At 36.9% G+C, this 20,796-nt stretch overlaps 2 protein-coding genes across 4 annotated transcripts in view; one reads left to right on the top strand and one right to left on the bottom strand.

The window, feature by feature from the left end:
* Positions 1 to 512: 512 nt before the first annotated feature.
* Positions 513 to 20,796, bottom strand: part of gfm1 (G elongation factor, mitochondrial 1) — a 44,909-nt gene continuing 24,625 nt past the window's right edge. For both annotated transcript variants that reach the window (XM_043702120.1, XM_043702121.1), the window contains 5 exons: positions 10,220 to 10,382; positions 7,840 to 7,984; positions 6,648 to 6,808; positions 2,970 to 3,023; positions 513 to 2,702 (listed from right to left, as the gene is read on the bottom strand). In XM_043702120.1, coding sequence (XP_043558055.1) covers positions 2,571 to 2,702; positions 2,970 to 3,023; positions 6,648 to 6,808; positions 7,840 to 7,984; positions 10,220 to 10,382 — 655 coding nt within the window. In that variant the 3' untranslated portion in view covers positions 513 to 2,570. The remainder of the gene's footprint in view (positions 2,703 to 2,969; positions 3,024 to 6,647; positions 6,809 to 7,839; positions 7,985 to 10,219; positions 10,383 to 20,796) is intronic.
* Positions 14,214 to 19,283, top strand: lxn (latexin). Of its 2 annotated transcripts, XM_043702123.1 has the most exons (7): positions 14,215 to 14,592; positions 17,267 to 17,335; positions 17,606 to 17,771; positions 17,908 to 18,044; positions 18,118 to 18,180; positions 18,305 to 18,636; positions 18,805 to 19,283. In XM_043702123.1, the coding sequence occupies exons 1-7, from the start codon at positions 14,371 to 14,373 to the stop codon at positions 18,938 to 18,940; spliced, it is 1,125 nt and encodes a 374-aa protein (XP_043558058.1). In that variant the 5' UTR covers positions 14,215 to 14,370; the 3' UTR covers positions 18,941 to 19,283. The 2 variants fall into 2 exon arrangements, with proteins under 2 accessions (XP_043558057.1, XP_043558058.1); XM_043702122.1 differs by having other exon boundaries at positions 14,214 to 14,592; positions 18,305 to 19,283.

The following is a 20,796-nucleotide window of genomic DNA, read 5'->3' as shown; positions in this document are numbered from 1 at the left end:
AACAAAGACTATTATTTGTATGCACAATCTTGGAATATTTTCATGATTTTGGAAACCATAGGTACAATGGATAGACAAACTTAAAATAAACAAAATCAGAAATGTTGCAAGTGTACAATTTTTTAATTTAGTGCAGTTCTGCTATTTCACTACCCACTAATGCACCACATTACCACCCCACAAACACCTGCCAAAATTGGGCCCCTATTTTTAGCCAATAAATTGAAAAGAAAGTCTACCAGTGTTAAATTTTGTTATTCAACAGTAATGCTCAATAGTGTAGATTTTTTAAAATGAAGATTTTAATACGAATGACAAATGAAAAATAAAGTACCTACTGATAACTTTCTGTAAATACTATTCAGCTTTAAATATAAAAAGCCAAATGCAGTAAATATGAAAGGGAATTAGATTACAATCTAGTAAAAGCAAAGCTGTTAAGTTAAGCACTGCTCACTTAATATGCTAAACATTAAATATTTCAGTACAGAAGCAAACCCTTGATACAAAAATAAGAAAAAAGGTTTTATTTTTGCTGTTTTACCTCAAACAAATCTCAACTTTGATCTTTTATGTTCTCATTTATAGAATTCAACTCTACAAATGTAAAGGAATAAATGTCTGCAGATATAATTTATTAAGCTGTTGAGGCCATTAGGGCATAATGCAGTATGTCCTGATGCGCCAATGTCACACTAGTATTTTCTTCCATATTGAATGACTAGTTTCAGCCTGGATAACACAGGTCGAATGTTCCTTGGAATGGCAAAAATGTCCTTATTGTCATTGAGAGCAGATGGTGTTACAATTTTACATACGTAAGAATTCAAACTGAAAATGTATTTTCAAGAAGAAGTTAAAAACCTGAAACTAGGCAGTTTGCTCCAATGTGATTAACAGTGCAGACTTGAGGCCCAGGGTGAGGCATCCCCTCCTCCAGAGACTGCACCCCACATCAGTAAAAAGACCATAATGATAGCTGACACTGCCTTCATCTATGTGGTGTATTTCTCATATGTCAGGGGTTCCTATTTATGGTTGAGTCTTGAATTCCTCGCCTCAACCACAGGCCCAGCAGCAATGTCTCCACTACCGTGCTGTGATCTGTCTGAGCCCAGCCCCTAGATGCTGGCGCTGCAGAACAACAGGAGTTCCAACATCAGCCAACTCAACACCCAAAACTTGTTTCCACTGATTCTAGAGGAACTCAGATGATTTAATAGACAAGTGAATACAAAACTACCATTTTTTACAATGTAGTTTTAAAAGAGATTGCCACATTTATATGATACATTGCATGTTGATCCATATATACAATCTTTAAAAAATATATTGTGTTTTACTGCTTTATTGCTGTTTTATTTTTGATTTCTGTAATCAAATGACATTTCAAGTGTTAAAATGGGTCAGATTGAAAATTAATTTTGGAAGCAGTGCCAAAGAGAGTAATAGAAAAAATGGACAGCTCGGGGCCAAAACCACTTTCACGTATTTCCCAGGAAGAGGTATAGAATAGTAGTGGCAGGAGACTTAAATCCAGTAATGGACAAGATAGTGAAGCTATGTAGCGCAAGAGAAAATGAACAGCTTGCAAGAAATAAACATCTTCAGGCAATCAAAGGGAAAAATCACAAACATTTTCATTTAACCAAGTTCACGATCTATATCATTCTTCCTTTTAGTTTCATGGTTGGATCTATATTGCCTGCGAATCCAAAATATGAAAAACATATTTTCTTTAAGACAAAAGCATCAGAACACAACTTTGTGAAGCCTGAGTTAACAGCTCCAGATAAAAATATCCTTCATGTACAGAACAGCATTTTTAAAAGGACACAAGATTTGTTAAACACTTACAAGGGATTTTTTTTTTTGTAGATTAAAACAGAACATAGTAAATAATCTAAATAATAAATAACAGTGCAAATGGCACAACAACATGCTGAAACAAGACTCTTCTATAAAAAATTAGTTGGCCAAAACATTTTTGAATAATATAGTATTCCTTTAAATTAACAGAAACATAAAAAGAAAATTGATATATTTCTGAAAGCAATGCAAGTTAAATTTAACTGACAAAAATTGCTATATTCAAAATATTAGAATGATAATTGAGGGATATTTTATGCTTTGGATAGGCATCTCAAATTTCAGAAAAATGATATCTGGGCCACAAAAAATTTGCTGCTGGAATCAATAGGGACAATTTAATTTTTAAAAGTGATAAGCAATTAAAAAAACCAATAATTCTCTGTGGTTCAACCATTCTTGAAATCACAGATAACATCCTTTTCAAATTTTCACTTTCAAAGCAGCAACATGAAGGAATACATGTCAGCATGTAACCACCTGATAATCAATCAATCTCCTTCAAAAATTGGCAATGGTTTAATGTTAGTTCGAGATGTATCGATTGCTGCAAGTCTTGTCAAAAGAACAATTTTAAGGAATCCTTATGGGAAGTGTCACCAGTGAAAATGTTTCCAACAACAATGCCAGTATATTTATATTCTTAAAACAGTTACTAAACTGTGCACGCACTGAGGTAAAAAATCAACCAATAATGATATTTAGTTCTTGGCTTTTCCCTTTTTAACGGGTAATTGACCAGTTGCTTCCAGGTATTTATTGATCAGCTCTTCCTGTACACTGGGCAGACATGGCTGATATCTGCTGTAGTCCATAGTGTATTCACCTTTACCCTGGAAAAGATAGTTAACAAGGTTATGAAAAGAAAAATAACTTTTAAATGTTCATCCACATTTCATATAATGAAAAAGTAAGAATTAGTCAAGTAAAAATTAAAGCTGTATTTATAGTAAATAACAAATCTTCATACCCCTATGTTCTTAATGCTATGTCAAACACTTTTTTAAGTTAATAAGAAAAAGAACAAACAGCCTCAGGGGAGGAAGAGATTAAATTGGAAGTCATGCAAATCAGATATTTTTACATGCTTGAATATATACCTCTGTCGATGATCGCAGTTCTGTGGCATATCCAAACATGTCATTCAGTGGTATCTGTAAAACAGGAGCCATTTTTCAACTCTTGAATAATGAGAATATTGGCAGGAATAAATTCTCCATGTCAATGTCGATTTCATTCATTGAGTTAAACACTTTATAAGATTAAAAAGTGACAAAAAAAAGCACAGCAGATTGACCAAGAAAGTAAGAGCCAACATGATCCAAGGCAAAATGGCATTTTGGTTCAAAACTGGCTGGAAGTCAGGAAAGTGGTGATGGTAGAGGACTGGACGTTTGCAAGGCTCACTACTGGGGTCTTTATTGAATGTGACGCATATTGACGATTTGGATTTCAATGCAGGAGGTCTGATCAAGACATCTGTGAATGACACAAGAATTGGCAGGGTGCTAAATAGAGAAGATATCAATGGACTGATCAGTTGGACAGAGCAGTCGCAAATGAAACCAAATCTGAAAAGTGAGAATGATTTGAAGAGACCTAACAAGGTAAGGGATTACACTATGAACAATGGGAAATACTCACAATCAGGCATTGGTTTGCACATCCACAGATCCCTGAAGATAGCAGAGTAGGTGCTTAAGATGTTTAAGGAGGCTTATGAAATATTTGCCTTTAGTCACCAAGGCACAGCATACAAGAGAAAGGAAATGATGCAGAAATGGTAAAACGCTAGTTCAGTCACAACTGGAGCACTGTCTGCAGTTCTAGTCATCAACAACAGGAAAGATGTGATTGCACTACACAGAGTGTACAGGAGATTTACCTGTGCTGGAAGGTCAAAATAATATGAGAAAAGACTGGATAGGCTGCATTGTTTTCTTTGGCTCAGTGAAGGTTGCGAGGAAACTTAATAGAGGTAAGTAGAATTATGAGGGTAGAGATTGGATGGACAGGAACACATTGTTTTCTATCAGCTGAGGAATCAATAACTAGGGTGCATAGATTTAAGCTAAGGTGAAAAGGAGAGTTGAGCAAAGCTTTTCACTCATTACGTTGGTGGAAGTTTGCTGGACCGCACTGCCTGAAACAGTTGATGGGTCAGAAGTTCTCTCAACATTTAAAAAGTACTCATGGACAAAGACAAGAATGGTCTTAAAGGAAGAGTGCTAAATTGGGGTAAGGCCAACTATAGCAAAATTTGGCAGGAGCTGGGGAATGTGGATTGAGAGCAGCTGTTTGAAGGTAAAAATCCCATTTGGGAGGCTTTTAAAGAGAGGTTGATTAAAGTGTAGGACAGACATGTCCCTGTGAAAATGAGGGATAGAAATGGCAAAATTAGGGAAACATGGATAACAGGTGAAATTGAGAGACAAGCTGAGAGGAAAAAGGACGCATACATAAGGACTAGGCAACTGAAATCAGACAAAGCTTTGGAAGAACATCGAGAAAGTACAACCAATCTGAAACAAGGAATTAAGAAGGTTAAAAGGGGTCATGAAGTATCTTTAGCAAATAGGGTTAAGGAAAATCCCAAAGCCTTTTATTCGTATATAAGGAGCAAGGGTTGGCTCACTCAAGAACAAAGGAGGAAAGTTATGCGTGGATCAAAAAAAAATGGGTGAGATTCTTAATGAGTACTTTGTGTCAGTATTCACTGAGAACTGGAACATGATGGATGTTGAGGTTAGAGATAGATGTTTGGTTACTTGAGGTCAAGTCAGCATTAGGAAGGAGGAAGTGTTGGGTATTCTAAAAGGCATTAAGGTGGACAAGTCCGTGGGTCCGGATAGGATCGATCCCAGGTTACTGAGGGAAGCGAGAGGGGAAATAGCTGAGGCCTTAACAGACATCTTTGCAGCATCCTTGAACACGGGCGAGGTCCTGGAGGACTGGAGAATTGTTAATGTTGTCCCCTTGTTTAAGGGTCGCAGGGATAATCCAGGTAATTGTAGACCAGTGAGTGTGACATCAGTGGTAGGGAAGCTGCTGGAGGGATAGGATCTATTCCCATTTGGAAGAAAATGGGCTTATCAGTGATAGGCAACATGGTTTGTGCAGGGAAGGTCATGTCTTACCAAATTAATAGAATTCTTTGAGAAAGTGACAAAATTGATTGAAGAGGGAAGGGCTGTAGATGTCATTTACACGGACTCCAGTAAGGCGTTTTTAAGGTTCCCCATGGTAGGCTGATGAAGAAAGTGAAGTTGCATGGAGTCCAGGATATACTAGTGAAATGGATAGAGATTTGGCTGGGCAGTAGGAGACAAAGAGTAGTAGTGGAAGAGAGGTTCTCAAAATGGATAACAATGACCAGTCGTATTCCAGAGGGATCAGTGTTAGGACCACTGATGTTTGTGATATACATTAAACGATCTGGAGAAAGGTGTAGGTGGTCCGATTAGCAAGTTTGGAAATGACACTAAGATTAGTGGAGTAGCAGACAGTGAAGGGGACTGTCAGAGAATGGAGCAGAATATAGATAGATTGAAGAGTTAGTCACAGAAATGACAGATGGAGTTCAATCCGAGCAAATGCAAGGTGATGCATTTTGGAAGATCCAATTCAACAGCAAACTATACAGTAAATGGAAAAGCCCTGGGGAAAACTGATGTACAGAGAGATTTGGGTGTTCAGGTCCATTGTACCCTGAAAGTGGCAATGTAGGTCGATAGAGTGGTCAAGATGGCATACAGGGTGCTTCTTTCATCGGATGGGTATTGAGTACAAGAGTCAGCAGGTCTTGTGACAGTTGTACAGGATTTTGGTTCGACCACATTTGGAATACTGCATATAGTTCTGGTCACCATATGACCAAAAGGATGTGGATGATTTGGAGTAGGTTCACCAGGATGTTGCCTGGTATGGAGCGTGCTAGTTATGAAAATAGGTTGAGTACATTAGGATTATTTTCATTTGAAAGATAGAGTTTGAGGGGGGATCTGATTGAGGTCTACAAAATCATGAGAGGTATAGACAGGTGGATAATAAGAAGGTTTTCCCCTAGACTGGGGGACTCAATGACTAAGAGTCATGAGTTCAAGGTGAGAGGGGGCAAAGTTTTAAGGGAGATATGCATGGAAAGTTATGCAGAGGGTGGTGGATGCCTGGAACGCATTGCCAATGAAGGTGCTAGAGGCAGGCATGATAGCGTAATTTAAGATGTATCTGGACAGATACATGAATGGACAGGGAGCAGAGGGATACAGATCCTTAGAAAATAGGTGACAGGTTAAGATAGAGAATCTGGATCAGCGCAGGCTTGGAGGGCCGAATGGCCTATTCCTGTGCCGTGATTTTCTTTGTTCTTTGAGAATTCATATTTCAATTGTGTCAACATAAACTCCAAGGCCATAGGCCAAAAGATGGAAAATAGGGTAAGTGTTGCCAAAGTTTTGTTGACTGATGCAGACATGGACCAAACAGCCGCTTCCTATGCTGTAAACCTCTATGCATCTTAAGATATCACATGATCCAGTGCAAATGCTGCAATTAGAAAAAGGAATGTTCCATTGCACAACACAAAATTCCTTTTATCCTTTGCAGTGTTCTACTGAACCATAATCCTTTTGAAACCGTTTGTAGCCAATCAATAGTATACAGTGAATTGTTTTACAAAACAGTTAAGTATCTATATAAGGCAACATGTAACCATTGCTATCCAATAATGTTATCAGCAATTTTCTATAAAATAAAGCTTGGCAATGCATTGTACGTACATCAGCATAAAGTGTAAAGTATCCCTCTGCTCCATCCTGGCCAGTGATAACACCATGTCGACGATTAACTCCAGCTATGACAATTCCCTGAAACTCATTTGGTGCTACAATCTCCACTGACATTATGGGTTCCAGAATAACCACATTGGTCTTCTCCATTGCTGAAGAATAGAAAAAAAACCAGGAAGCAAGTAATTATTTCACATGTGAGGCAGGGTATTTTCCATCTCCCAAGAAATTACATAACTGCAGGGATTTGGAAGGTTCTACTCAAGATACTATCAACAAACGACATGCAGCTAAATTTGGAGGGCGAGTTGCTCTTTTCCTGTCCCATCAACTTTCTATGTTCACACATTCACAATTCATCTTTATTTCCTATATTTCTACTAAGTGTAACATGAGATATGCTCTTGATACTTAACTGGATTGATTCATCTGCAAATAACTACTTTGTTATGTTTAGATCATGAGCTGACTGGCTGTCTGAAGCAATGAGAATATGTTCACTATTTTACAACCATTTGGTAAAAGTAAATGCTGAAGAAGTTAGGTGTAATCAAGATTTTTGAACACTGATTTCCATAAAAGGCAGCATCCTATGACACTATTAGATGCCTTTGGAATAATTATGAAAACTAAACACAGGAAATACGATGCAGTAACACACTATTTTCATGATTGCACCAGACTTCTACATAAACATTATAAACATCAAATTGGACAGAAAACAATATGAAAAACACAATATCAAATCGTAAATCACACAAAATGGCAGGTGTAATTAAATTACAATTTTCTTGCAAAAAAACCTTACACCTAGAAGTGCACACTGTTTTCGTTGCGAACAGAATTTGGAAAAGATATCTGTGACATTCATTAGAAACAATATCCAATATACAGTTTTGAAGTCATCAGGGTGCTTATCATCCATTTACAGACATAAATACATACAATTAAACGTGAAACTCTGTTAAATCAGCCTCTCTTTAAAAGAACCACTTGCATATTTGTGTCAACAGATTAATTGTTCAGAAAAATAGGTTTTAGCAGATTTGATCAAAGATACCCAAGTTAAATGTTTTGAGGAAAAACTCAACCAACTTCCTTTTTAAGAAGATTAGTGAGCAATGAAACCACTTATTGTTAATACTTCACATTTCCATGAACTATCTGTATTAGCTTTACAAACCTTGTTTGACAGCACCCTCGCCAGCTCTGATGAAAGATATTTCATTGGAATCCACCATGTGATGAGCACCATCTTCCAGTACAAATCGTACTCCAGAGATTTTATGAGCTGTAAGAGGACCCTTTTCACAAGCTTCAAGAAATCCCTACCGAAGCAATACATAACATTTTGTAATGACATTTACAATGGTTTAACAATGAAATATTTCACAACACTGATTTGAACGAATACTGCACATTTAAACAAGGCACTGAACTTTGAATAATACCCTTTCTACATGGATCTGCTCATCAGATCAAGAAGGTCCCAATCCATTTTCTACACTGAAATAATGGATTTCAGCCAGACAAAGTATGGAGGCTTTGCAATTCACTTCAGTAACACATTGTAAAAATAGTAAAATGTTAAAGGTGGGAAGAATAAGGAAAATAAATTATACAAAAACAATTCAACTGAAGTATTATAATTAATACAGGGTCCAAAATAAAAATAATGACAAAATAGTAATCATTTTCCAGCCAATTGTATACAAAGCTACAAATTTCTAGAACACAGACTCTCACTATTTCTTTAGTTACACTATTTCTTTTATAATTTTAATATATAAAAAACTGCATTACACTATCTGTATAACAATCTTAATGACTTATTATGGGTAAAATACTGCAATAAATCAAAAGGCAAGATAATGCAGTAAGTTTTAAAAAAAAAAGCTCCAGGGATTTGGTGATGTGATCTCATGTCCAAAATAGATGATAGCCTTAAATGAGTTTCAACTCATTGATTTATTTACTTAATATAATTATTTCCTACTTTCTGAGATGAATGAGATCCAATGGCTGTGAGCGCATGGTGACATTCTGGGTTAATGACAGGCTGATGATGCCAAGTAGTATGTTGGGTTATGGGCACCCAAATTACTGAACTACTATTATTTTCCAAATGAAATGGATTTTTGGGTTAAATACTCATATAAAAGATTTTGCACATTTTATTTTTTGAACTCCATAAAAAATGAAGGATTGCCAGAAAAGAACAATTACTCAGGAGTCGGAGACTCTTTCACTTTTAGTTCTTTGTACTAGGAATTGACTCACTGCAGACAGATTAGCTGAAAGGTCATATTCCCTCCAAAATGTGTCATCAATGTAACAATCCTTTAAAACAGTACCAGGCAATCAACCTACAGTGGTAAGATTTATTTTTCCTATTTCGCATAGCAGTCATCTTTTTTGGACAACAATTCCAACTTAATGATAAATGAAAAGCTTTGCTTTGTGTTTTCATTCAAAATTAGCTTGGCATTGCCCACATTCATCTACTCAATGTCCTTATAGACTACTTATGCAGATGGTTCTCAATTCATTAATATGGATGGATTTTAAACATTCAATCAGAAAAGAAGAGGTTGATCATTGACTGCACGTAGGAAAATGTGAGGACTGCAGATGCTGGAGATCAGAGTCAAGAGTGTGGTGCTGGAAAAGCACAGCAGGTCAGGCAGCATCCAAGGAGCAGGACAATCGACGTTTCGGGCCTGCCAGTGCAGGAAGTGCAAAACCTGCGCCCACACCTGCCCCCTCACCTCTGTCCAAGGCCCCCTCACCTCTGTCCAAGGCCCCAAAGGATCCTTCCACATCTGATAGAAATTTACTTGTACTTCCACACATGTCATCTACTGTATCTGTTGCACCCCATGTGGTCTCCTCTACGTCAGGGAGACAGGACGCCAACTTGCGGATCATTTTAGAGAACATCTCTGGGACACCCGCACCAACTAACCCCACCACCCAGTGGCCGAACACTTTAACTCCCCCTCCCACTCCACCAAGGACATGTAGGTCCTGGGTCTCCTCTATCACCAAACCCTAACCATCCGATGCCTTGAGGAAGATGCCTTATCTTTCGCCTTGGGACCCTGCAACCACAGGGGATCAATGTGGATTTCACCAGTTTCCTCACTTCCCCTCCCAAGCCTCCAACTCGGCACCACCCTCTTTACCTGTCCAACTTCCTTCCCAACTATCCACTCCACCCTCCTCTCCGACCTATTACCTCCCCCCCTACCTTTATCTACCTATCACATTCCCAGCTACCTTCCCCCAACCCTCCCAAGGCCCACCCTAATTTCCTCTGAAGTGTAATGTAATTGACAGCTTTCCTCAAAAACTCATCAGCAAACCTCAAATTTAGTTTTGCAAGACTGCCATATGGGTAGCAATTATTCCAATTAAATATCTATTGGCAACATTAGAAACTGTAATTCACAACTTCCTTCCACTAAAAGACAAGGTAATATTACTAGAAGTAAAGTAAGAAAAACTAAAGTCAGTTTTAGATGGAGAAAGGAGTGAGGGAAGGATGTACTCAGATTCATTACCTTCTCAATAGCTGGTATAAACTGCTTTGGCACATTTGTTCCAATAGTTCTGTCAGCAAATTCTAACTTGGTGTAGTTTTCGGGGTCCAGTGGTTCAAGTACACCAATAACTTTGCCATACTGGCCTGCACCACCAGACTGCTTTTTGTGAGTAAATTCAAAGCTGGAAAAATAATTGAACAGATAATTTGAATAACAATTCTGTACATTATCCGTAAAAGTAAAGTTATGCTTTTCAATAAAACACATGGTTAGGTTATTCAATATGAGAGAAGTGTAAATACAGGACATCTTTTTGATGTGATATCATACAGTAATAATATTTGAGCCTTAAGGAAGATGTGCATTTGATTATTTTTACCCTGCAAATTAGGTCCTGAGAGAACTATACTTCCCATACTGCCAAGGTGTCAAATCCTCCTTGAAAAAATGCAGTTTCTCCACATATAGGAATCTCGAGTCCAAGACCACTCAATTTTAAAAGAAGCATCCATGAAGGAAAACCATTTGAGCATCTCTGACCTTCTCAATGGAGGACAAGCATAAACAACAGAAAAGGTTTGCAGAAATTTGAGCATCCCACACACCCACTTCGATATACTCATCTATGGCAGTGATGGTGGATCCAGTATTGAATTGTTTAATCATCTCAGAATTCGCAACACTAAAGTGGAAGTTATCCTCATTCCTGAGGTACTGCCTGAGAAGAACTCTTCTGCATTTAAAACAAATAAAGGACAAATGGTTCTTGGAGCCTTGTCTTGACAGCACACTCTTGCTAGAAGTCTAAGTATTCTATAGAGCTGTGACATATTATTTAGTATGGCATGCATAGAATCCACGTGTCATAAGAAATTGGAGATGATTACTTGGCTGCTCGAGAATGCACCACCATTCAATAAGATCACAGCTGATCAAGATTTGGAGATGCTGGTGTTGTACTTGGGTGTACAAAGTTAAAAATCATATAACACCAGGTTGTAGTCCAACAAGTTTGTTTGGAAGCACTAGCTTTGGGAGCGCTGCTCCTTCATCAGGTGGTTTCGGAGGACACAATTGTAAGGTACAGAATTTATAGCAAATGTTTACAGTGTGATGTAACTGAAATTATACATTGAAACATACATGGATTATTTGTTGAGTCTTTCGTCTGTTCGAATACTATGATAGTTTCACTTCTGTCATGTGTAAATCACAAAACCTTTTATTAAAAGTTACATTAACACCAATTGTTAACTGTAACAATTGGTGTTAGCCACACAATATGTTGAAGGTGTTAGCCCCGTGTTCTCTGTCTGCGACATAATGTTTAGACTGATTCTAATCTAAAAAGTGATTATAACAGAGTTTTACATGGTATTCGACAGATGAGAGACTCAACAAACAATCAAGGTATTTTTCAATATATAATTTCATTTACATCACACTGTAAACTTTTGCTATAAATTCTGTGTCTTACAATGGTGTCCACCATAACCACCTGATGAAGGAGCGGTGCTCCGAAAGCTAGTGCTTCCAATTAAACCTGTTGGACTATAACCTGGTGTTGTGTGATTTTTAACAGGTGATCAAATTTTGGCCTAATTCCTCTTATCTGCCTGTCACCCATAAATCTCACCTCCCTTGCTGGCACTGTCCCCTTGCAAAGTGAAATATTGGCAAGAATCCACCTCTTAAGTCCTGTCAAAATCTTATGTTTCAGTAATAGCACTTTATATTCTTCTAAATTGAGTGTAGCCTAACCTGCTCAACTTGTCCTCAGAAGATAACCCCAACATAATGTTGCATAATAAAGTCATTGTGGAGAACACTTGCACATTAGATACATTTTTGACATTGTTTCATGACCAAAACCTTTTCTATCGTGAAAAACCTGGCAAACAACATCTCTTCTCAGTTGACTAGCCTAAAAACAGGGTACTCTGCACTGCACCTATCAATCAATAATGAGCTTCAACAGATTTTTTTTGTAATATCAGAAAAAGCAAGAATTATTGACCAGGCATTTTTGTCTTAGTTTTCAAAAGGGCCAATGGAATTTCATGGTTTGACACTGGATTAAAAGGTTTGAGCAATGAGTATAATTTCTGGCACGCTTTATACTTTCAGCTACACACAGTAAAAGAAAAGGTAAGTACTCCTCGATCTTTGGGGAAAATGGTGTGAAAATCTCAGGTGCATTTTCTGTAAATCAGGGTGTTCCAAACAAGTGCTCAGGATCCCAATTGGGGTCGCATGCTCTCTGAGGCAACAACTGCTGCTATGAAACTCTGACACTGTACAGCTGTCCTCCCACTCTAACAGCTCTCACTCAAGGGTCACAATTATTTGAGCCTAGAAATAGGGTCAGACGAAATAGGATTGAGAAGCACTGCTGCAAATTATCATCAACAAATGATGGAGGATTGATGGTTTAACATGCAGCAGACTATTTTCCAACCCTGGGAACTGTGCACACTCCAACAATTTCCAAATTGTTATGTCAGAAACAATTTTTTGGCTATTTCCATTTTATAATTAATGTGCTTGAGACACTGTTATGCAGTTCTGAATGGATAAAGTCAACTTCTAGTCTAGTAAACGTTGACAACAATCGCAGTTAAATAAGCTGGGTTGGTGCAAGACAAATTGTCAATTCTACAAGGTTTTTGAGAGTCAGCAGCTGCATAGAACAAAACTCATCAAGAGTCAGTGATTTGAAGAGAAGGATGAAATACTATGAAGCAGCAGATTTCAATCATTGTGAGCTATGCTTTGCAAAGTCGTTGTCTTCATTTCACTTACTTGCTAACCTGCAGCTTCATGAAAATAAATTTCTTTCCTCAGATAAGACCATGCCCAACACATCATGCAAACAAAGTAAAAAAATGGGAGAAAGGAAATGGCAAGTTGCTGAAGAGGAAAACAACTAAAAAATGTTATATTCTGGCTGATTTGGAATCCAGGTTAGTACAAAATCTGAAAATGTTCATTACGAAGTAAACCAGTCAGTCACTAAAGTAAGTTCTAGATAGGTTTTTCCCATTTTCTGCTCAGCAATGCAGCTGGCTCAGATGAGCAAATATTTGCAAAAAGGCTCCAAATCGACCAATCAAGTTCAGAACTCCAAAAGCATTGCACATGTCCAGTGGCATATTTATGTGCTAACATTGGGCTCCTGTTTTCTACTTCAAAACTTAGAGCTCCAGTCCAACAATGTACTTTTAAATCTTACCATTAGTTCATCTCTATGTATTTTTATTTAGCTGATCAACAATTTAAAGAATCACTTTCTAACAAATTGTACAATAATCAACTGCAAACTTCTTGGTCAATACTGAGTGATGAAATAAAACAACTTTTCAGTATGGATGTCTGTCATTCAAAATATTGGGCACAACATACTGCGAATATCCCCTCAAAAATACAGTCCGTAGTTTAACTGACTCATACAAAGCTGAGCTTACCCACAAACTTCAGGTTTCAGATTACATATTATCAAAGCAAGTTATATATTTACCCCAATTTCTGAATAAATCTACATGGTTTTGAATTAATAAATTAAAATATCTGATGATTTGCATTTGAATTTCTGAATGAGCAGAGAGTTTTGGACATATATGTGTAAACTTCATCAATTTCTTGAAACAGTAGCTAAACCCCCAAGATTTTTGACAAGAGTTTTAAAATGGCCCGCCTTACTCACAACATTGAGCATATATAACAAAATGTGAATGAGCCAAAGCTAAATTACAACTGGTAAGCTTAATTTTGTAATTAATAACCTAAAAGCTATGAATATTAACACAAATCATAAAATAATGATAAATGTGGAAAAGCACTCCTAACATTTAGACTTAAAATGAGTTTTGGCTTAAGTTCAAACATAAGAGGAAATTAATTTTTGTTAAAAGCTAGATTAGCAGAATGAAGTCAGCAGAACATTCCGGAGTATATTAGCCACAATAAATTAAGTCCAGATTAAAGGCAAAGTACAAATGTGTTGGAAGCTGACATTATAGACTGTAACAAAGTCCATGACACATGAGCACTTATTACTCGAATATAAAACCACTAAGGTTGTGAATGTACTGTGATCCTGACGCAACTGTTGAAGCTGTATCGTCCACCAGCGAGGGCTCAGTTTAGCTCACCATCGGGTTAGCTCAAAAATGTACCTAGTTCTATCTTTCGTCATTTGTTTTTTACCATCACTGTATGGAATGCCAAAAATAACAAATCATTTCAACCTTCCAATTACTGCTCTCGAAATTCCTGCAGAAGCCAGTCTTGCTCAACAAGCTGCAAGCGTAGCAGTCCACTTTTTAAACTATCACCATGGATCCCCAACCAGAGTATATGAACTACATAAAGTGAAGAAAGCCTATATTGAGGTAAGGTTCTTTTAAAAGAAACAGATACAGTATAAGTAACAGAAATTTAAATAACTTGCTTTCTGAACAAACTGTAACAGATCTTAGTGTTCTTAATTGTTTTTTCTGTCTTTTTCACACTACATGTCCTGGTTAAAGCTAAAGAGTTAGAATTAAAATGCAAAGCACATGAACAGGGAAATGGCAAATGCCTTTGTTCATTGGAAAGTTGTTGAATTGGAACCTGTGCTCAAGAAAGCTAGACACATTCATTTTAATAATGTGGGAACTCAGCAGAAGGCCATATCTAATTTTCAATAATAAATTTTGAGCACAAGAAGTTAACAATATGGTTGTTAGGTTAGATCAGTGACTTTAGCTGACACCATTTGCTGATAATATTAAATTCCATAGTTTCACTAAGTTCATGAAGAATATTGTAAATTTAGAACAATATACTGCCTTCGAATTTTAACTGTTTTGATTGTATATTATTGTCTTAGAATGGAATCAATCAGTTTGAAAAGAATCTAGCTTTATATGAAGAAATTTCCAGATATGAGTAACTGAGGAAAACCCAAAACTCCTCAATCCTGCAAAGATCACAGCAGGCTGGGTTAGGCAACTTAACTGTACAAAACAAAACTGCATTCTAATCCATGCACTTAGCAACTAAGAACTTTCTCACATTTGCAACCCATCAGCACTACTGTTTTAAGTTCTTTTCTTTCTTATGCTCTCCTAGAAATCAAAATAATGAAATGTTTAACCAATGACTCAAACATTGCCCAAATTTAACTAAAGATTTTCAGCAAGTCTTGAAGAGTCAGATTAATACAATTCACAATCGACCAGAGTCAGGACACTGGAACAAATTTTTAATTTAAATTAATTCACTGAATGTGTGCTTCATTGACAAGAACTACTATTTATCATCCAAAGCCCTTGAGGTTCATGCTGATCAACCTTCTTAAAGTGTGCAGTCTGCGTAGCCAAAGTAATCACTCAGTTCCTGGATTTTAAATCCAGCGACAATGAAAGAACAGCAGGTAGTATGGGACATGGAGAGGGGGTGTTTGGAGGTAATGATGTTTCTATGTACCCATGAGCATTTCCTAGGTGGTAGAGTTTGTGATGATGATCTCAAGGATGCCCATTAACTTTTAAAAATAAATGCGAACTCCCTGCTAATGCATGAAAGAGCTTTGCCAAAAAGTTTGAACCAGAAAGTTAGAAGATGAGATCCAGGGAACTTCTTTGCCTTTAATCCTAATAGTTTGCTTAGTACGTTTTGCTTGGGGGTGGCAATTGTTTCTCCTCTCTATACATCTCTGTATTACCTATTACTGTAGGGAATTGTTTCACAGTCCTCCACCTTGAAAACTGAAGCAAAATACTGATTGAGGGTGTTCCCCATTATTATCTTTCCAGTTTTGTCCAAATAAGAGACAAACATTAGCTACTAGGTGAAGAACTACCAATCTTGCCATCAGAGAGTTGCATGTGAGTCAGTGTTGCTTGCCCAGTTTCATATTTTTAGAGGGTTGTCCTCTTGAATTAGAGATTCACAGCTTCTCAAATGGCACATTAACCTTTTTAGAGGTATTTCTATTACAGAACACTATACTGTGTAGGTATGTTTGTTATTTCATTTAAAATGAAAATGTTGTCATTTTAAACACTCATACTATGTTTTTAGCAGCAAACTTTCAATTTAATTGAGAAGTGCAAAATAGAGTGAAAAGATTTTCTTGTAATTTGAACTGATTCATTTATGTTGTAGCTGTTGCTCATTATACATTGCTAGATTCTTATTTTAAACTTAATGATTGATGATTTTGATGCACTTGATCATTTCTGTTGCCTGCCATTTGTTTGAGTAACTATTGTTGAAAACAAAATTTAAAGCACCTCTGATTTTAATTGCTCTACCATTTGTCACTGTGCCTTCAGCTGCTCAAGTTCTTAACTCACTTCCTAAAGGACTCTAAATTTCTTACAGACACTGCTTAAAATCTAAGTCTGACCAAATGTTTTCGCATCAGCCGCAATATCCTTATCTCAGTGTCAAACTCTGCTTTATAATTGCCCTGTCAAAAATCTTGGGAGGTATACTGTAGTGAACTATATAAACCACATTATAGAGAGTTCTTCTGAGTGTTTTTTCTGCCGCTAAAATCTCAGATTCGCTGCAAGGTTTAGTCTATAAGTTGACTGTCTTCCTCTTTCAGCTGAAAAAAGCTAATGACAACATTTATAACTGCAATCAGTCGATCGTATTACAAAAGGTAGGGTATTATAAACCATGAAAGGAAAAGCTAGATTGTTTTGATGTAATTTCAACTCACTAGTGTCATGCACCATTTCTAATATTTAATTGAAGGTCATGGAGAAAGTTTTGATTTTGAACAATCATTTCCAGTTGTCTTTCGTATGTACATGTTGATGGCAACCCACCACAATAAAGTCATGGAGGGATTTCAATTGGACTGCAATAATTAATAACAATGAATTTTATTTCACCAATTGTTAAAAGACTATGCTTCCTAACACATCAATAGGATCTAATCCGATACATTCTGATTTTTTGCACAAATTGACACATGCACAAAAATGCTTTGTGTAAAGTACACTGAATTGTGGATGCTATTGTTACTATCAAAACTGACTCAACATAAACTTTTTTTTAATCCAGGTAATTTTGAACATTGGACACAAGTACCACTTAGAATTCGAAGTGAGAAATCAAGAAGGCCCTTCACATGTAAGTAGAATACTAATAGCATAGTTTTGCCTTTTTTTCCAATTTCCACTGTCAAAGTGACTCTCAGTAACTTTTAAAAAATATTTTGATAATTTGCTTTTGACATTGGGGTTAAGTGACAGGGGCTTTCTATCTTTCACAATCCACTTAAACAGAGGGAACCAAACTAAATGAGTGGCTATCTTTGCCTCACGATGCAACAAATACAAATGCTAATAGTATGACTAACAAAACAAAACTGATGATTATAATAATTGTTTCTCACCACAGGTTACTATCAACTGTGCAGCTAATGTACTCTTCCAAAAGAAAAAAAATTCAAACACAGCTTTAAAATGCAATATGAAAGATGATATGAAAGGCAGCTTTGAAAAAGATAATAAATTTTACCTCAATTTGCAACAGAAGCATCTTGTGGTAGGCTACAGTATCCCAGGTATGAAGTTTCAGTGACCGTTGTCACTTAATTAGTCATCGTGCCAATTTTTAGAATAAGAAAGTATTCAAGAAAACTTAACTACAATTATAAATGTTATATGTTTCAAAACTTTCATTTTCTCTCTGGATATTAGATAATTATGGATTTATACATCCTGACATGATGCCAATCTGGCTTCTGGCAAAAGTTAGTGCCAGTTATATCATCTGGAAAAAATCCACTGAAGTTATGAAGTATAACATGGTTCAAATACAGAAAGTTAACCAACAGGTAAGAAATTGAAATAATCTGAACATTGTGGCATTTTTATCAAAACTTTAATTAATTAAATGTTTTTTTTCAGATAAGGAAAGACAAATTTCTTCGATTTATTTACACAATTCTTCTCCATGAGTTGCCAACTCAGGTAAATTAATCAACAATTTAAAAACAACTAATTGCTACAGAGACTACTGAAGTCCCTTTCCCAATGATCATTGCCTGCACAATAATTACATGTTAAATAACGTTATGTTCTCTGCCCTCAACAGGAGACTGTCACTTGTTTTATGTGGGTGAAGTGGCACCCCAAAAAATCCGTGATTGTGAAATACTTTTGCTTGCCATCTCTATCTGAAAGCTCTTTTAACGCATTGGAAGCCGAGAGATTTGAAGGGTCAGGACTTGAAAGATTCGAAGGGTCAGGATTGGAAAGGCCCGAAGAGTCGGGATTGGAAAGATTCGAAGGATCGGGATTGGAAAGGACCGAAGGATCGGGATTGGAAAGGACCGAAGGATCGGGATTGGAAAGATTCGAAGGATCGGGATTAGAAAGGACCGAAGAGTCGGGATTGGAAAGGACCGAAGGATCGGGATTGGAAAGATTCGAAGGATCGGGATTGGAAAGATTCGAAGGATCGGGATTGGAAAGGACCGAAGAGTCGGGATTGGAAAGATTCGAAGGATCGGGATTGGAAAGGACCGAAGAGTCGGGATTGCAAAGATTCGAAGGATCGGGATTGGAAAGGACCGAAGAGTCGGGACTGGAAAGGACCGAAGAGTCGGGACTGGAAAGATTCGAAGGATCGGGATTGGAAAGGACTAAAGGGTTGGGATCAGAAAAATTTGAAAAGTCGGGATCAGAAAGAATTGAAGGGTCAGCTATGGAAGGTCTTCTCATAAACTGAGCTCAAACCACTCACATACTAGTCTCATTTACCTAAAGTGATTATTTTCCATTGCATTTGTAGCAGTATGTACGACAGTTCAAAAAAGAGAATATTACGAACATTGCACGTGAACTAATTTAACTAATATTTATAACCACCAATGAGTTTAACACTGCTGCTCAAATGTTGTCCTCAAATTACATTTTCTATTATTGCTTTAAATAACATATTTAAACAGTACAAGATACTGAAGCTGTGGTCAAGCTTGTGTGCTAACTTAATGCTATGATGTGGAAGTGCCGGAGGTGGATTGGGGTGGACAAAGTTAAAAATCACATGACACCAAGATATAATCCAACAGGTTTAGTTGCAGGTACAAGCTTTTGGAGCACTAGCTACCTGACAAAGGAGCAACGCTCCAAAAGCTTGTACTTCTAAATACACCTGTTGGTCTATAACCTGATACTGTGTAATTTTTAACTTAATGCTAATTTAATAAAACCACGATTATTCTCATCAGTAGAAAATGCGCTGATATCTCAAAATAAAGAACGGTCAATGAACAACACTGAACCAATTTATGAAATTATACACAAACTGGAAATTCGGATTGTCTAACTTTGAGAATTTACACCATCATAATTTGTGAATGATTTGGGAACGAATTCCTTTCTGTGAATCAAGATACGCTGTGTTGAATTGACACTTGTGAAAACTTTCTTCCATTCAATAGCCACATTATTTTTCCCAATTTATGATTCCTTAATTTACTACAGTTATTACAGACCAGGATAATAATACAAAGGAAATCATTTCTAAGCTTTCCAGTGAGAGTGAGCATATACCTGAAAGATGGTCAAAGTCAGAATTCAAGACAGACATTTAACAGTTTTCAAGTATAAATTGGAATAGTGTTAGTATGTTTTTACTCATATGGCTGGGAAAGCAGTTTAGAGTTCACAATTGAATCAACAGCTTCAAACGGTGCAATGTGAATAGTTGCAAATGCACCAGCAATGGATTTCTCACGACAGAGGTTCAGTATATGTGTTGGTGTTGAACGCATAATGCCACTGTAGTGCCACTTAACTTAATTTTCTTACAAATTAAATGTCATTGACATCATTAATCTACATATTCACCAGCATTATGGTCCTTTCTTTAACACCAAATGAACAAATCTACACTTCTATTCCAGACAATGCACCTCAGAATGCCTTAGTAGGAGTGCAGCAGATTCATCAAGTATTCCTGATGAAGGGCTTTTGCCCTAAACGTCGATTATACTGCTCCTCAGATACTGCCTGAACTGCTGTGCTTTTCCAGCACCACTCTAATCTAGCCCCCCGTGCAGCAGATTCACCAGAATGATACCAATACAGTAAGATTAGGTCAACAGATTACATAAACTAGGTTTGTACTCATGGAAGACAATGTTGAGGAATAATTTGAATGAGGTTTTCCAGATTTTAAAAGCATTTCACTGGATTGATAGAAATGATTTCTGTCCGTGGGCGAGCTTAGCAAGGAAACATTGCCTTAAAATCAGAACAAGGTTATTCAAAAAGAGAAGCTGGTAAATATTTCATCTTGAAAAGGGTGATGAAAGTGTAGAGAACTCTTGTACAAATCAGTGGATGCTAGATCAATTAACAATTTTAAATCTGAGATCAACAGGCTGCCTTTAGCCAAAAGTACTAAATGATATGGAGCCATGGATCAAGTTGAATACAGATGGAGAACTACCTTACTTAAAAATGGAAAAAGTGGCTTAAAGAACTAAATGGCTCACTTCTGTTATGTTGTTTAGCTTTTCACTGCCCTGGAAAAGTTAGGGAAGATATGGAATATAAAACGCAAATTTCGCTCAGTGA

This window comes from Chiloscyllium plagiosum, chromosome 13 (genome assembly GCF_004010195.1).
Source record: "Chiloscyllium plagiosum isolate BGI_BamShark_2017 chromosome 13, ASM401019v2, whole genome shotgun sequence".
NCBI lineage: Eukaryota > Metazoa > Chordata > Chondrichthyes > Orectolobiformes > Hemiscylliidae > Chiloscyllium > Chiloscyllium plagiosum.
The sequence above is the reverse complement of the archived record's forward strand: the minus strand, read 5'-3'. Positions and strand labels throughout refer to the sequence as shown.

Coding starts and splice junctions, on each gene's coding strand:
- lxn (XM_043702122.1), top strand. CDS start 14,371: ATGTACCTAGTTCTATCTTTCGTCATTTGTTTTTTACCATCACTGTAT. Junction 14,593..17,266: donor TGAAGAAAGCCTATATTGAG/GTAAGGTTCTTT, acceptor TTTTTAATCCAG/GTAATTTTGAACATTGGACA. Junction 18,181..18,304: donor TCCATGAGTTGCCAACTCAG/GTAAATTAATCA, acceptor TGCCCTCAACAG/GAGACTGTCACTTGTTTTAT.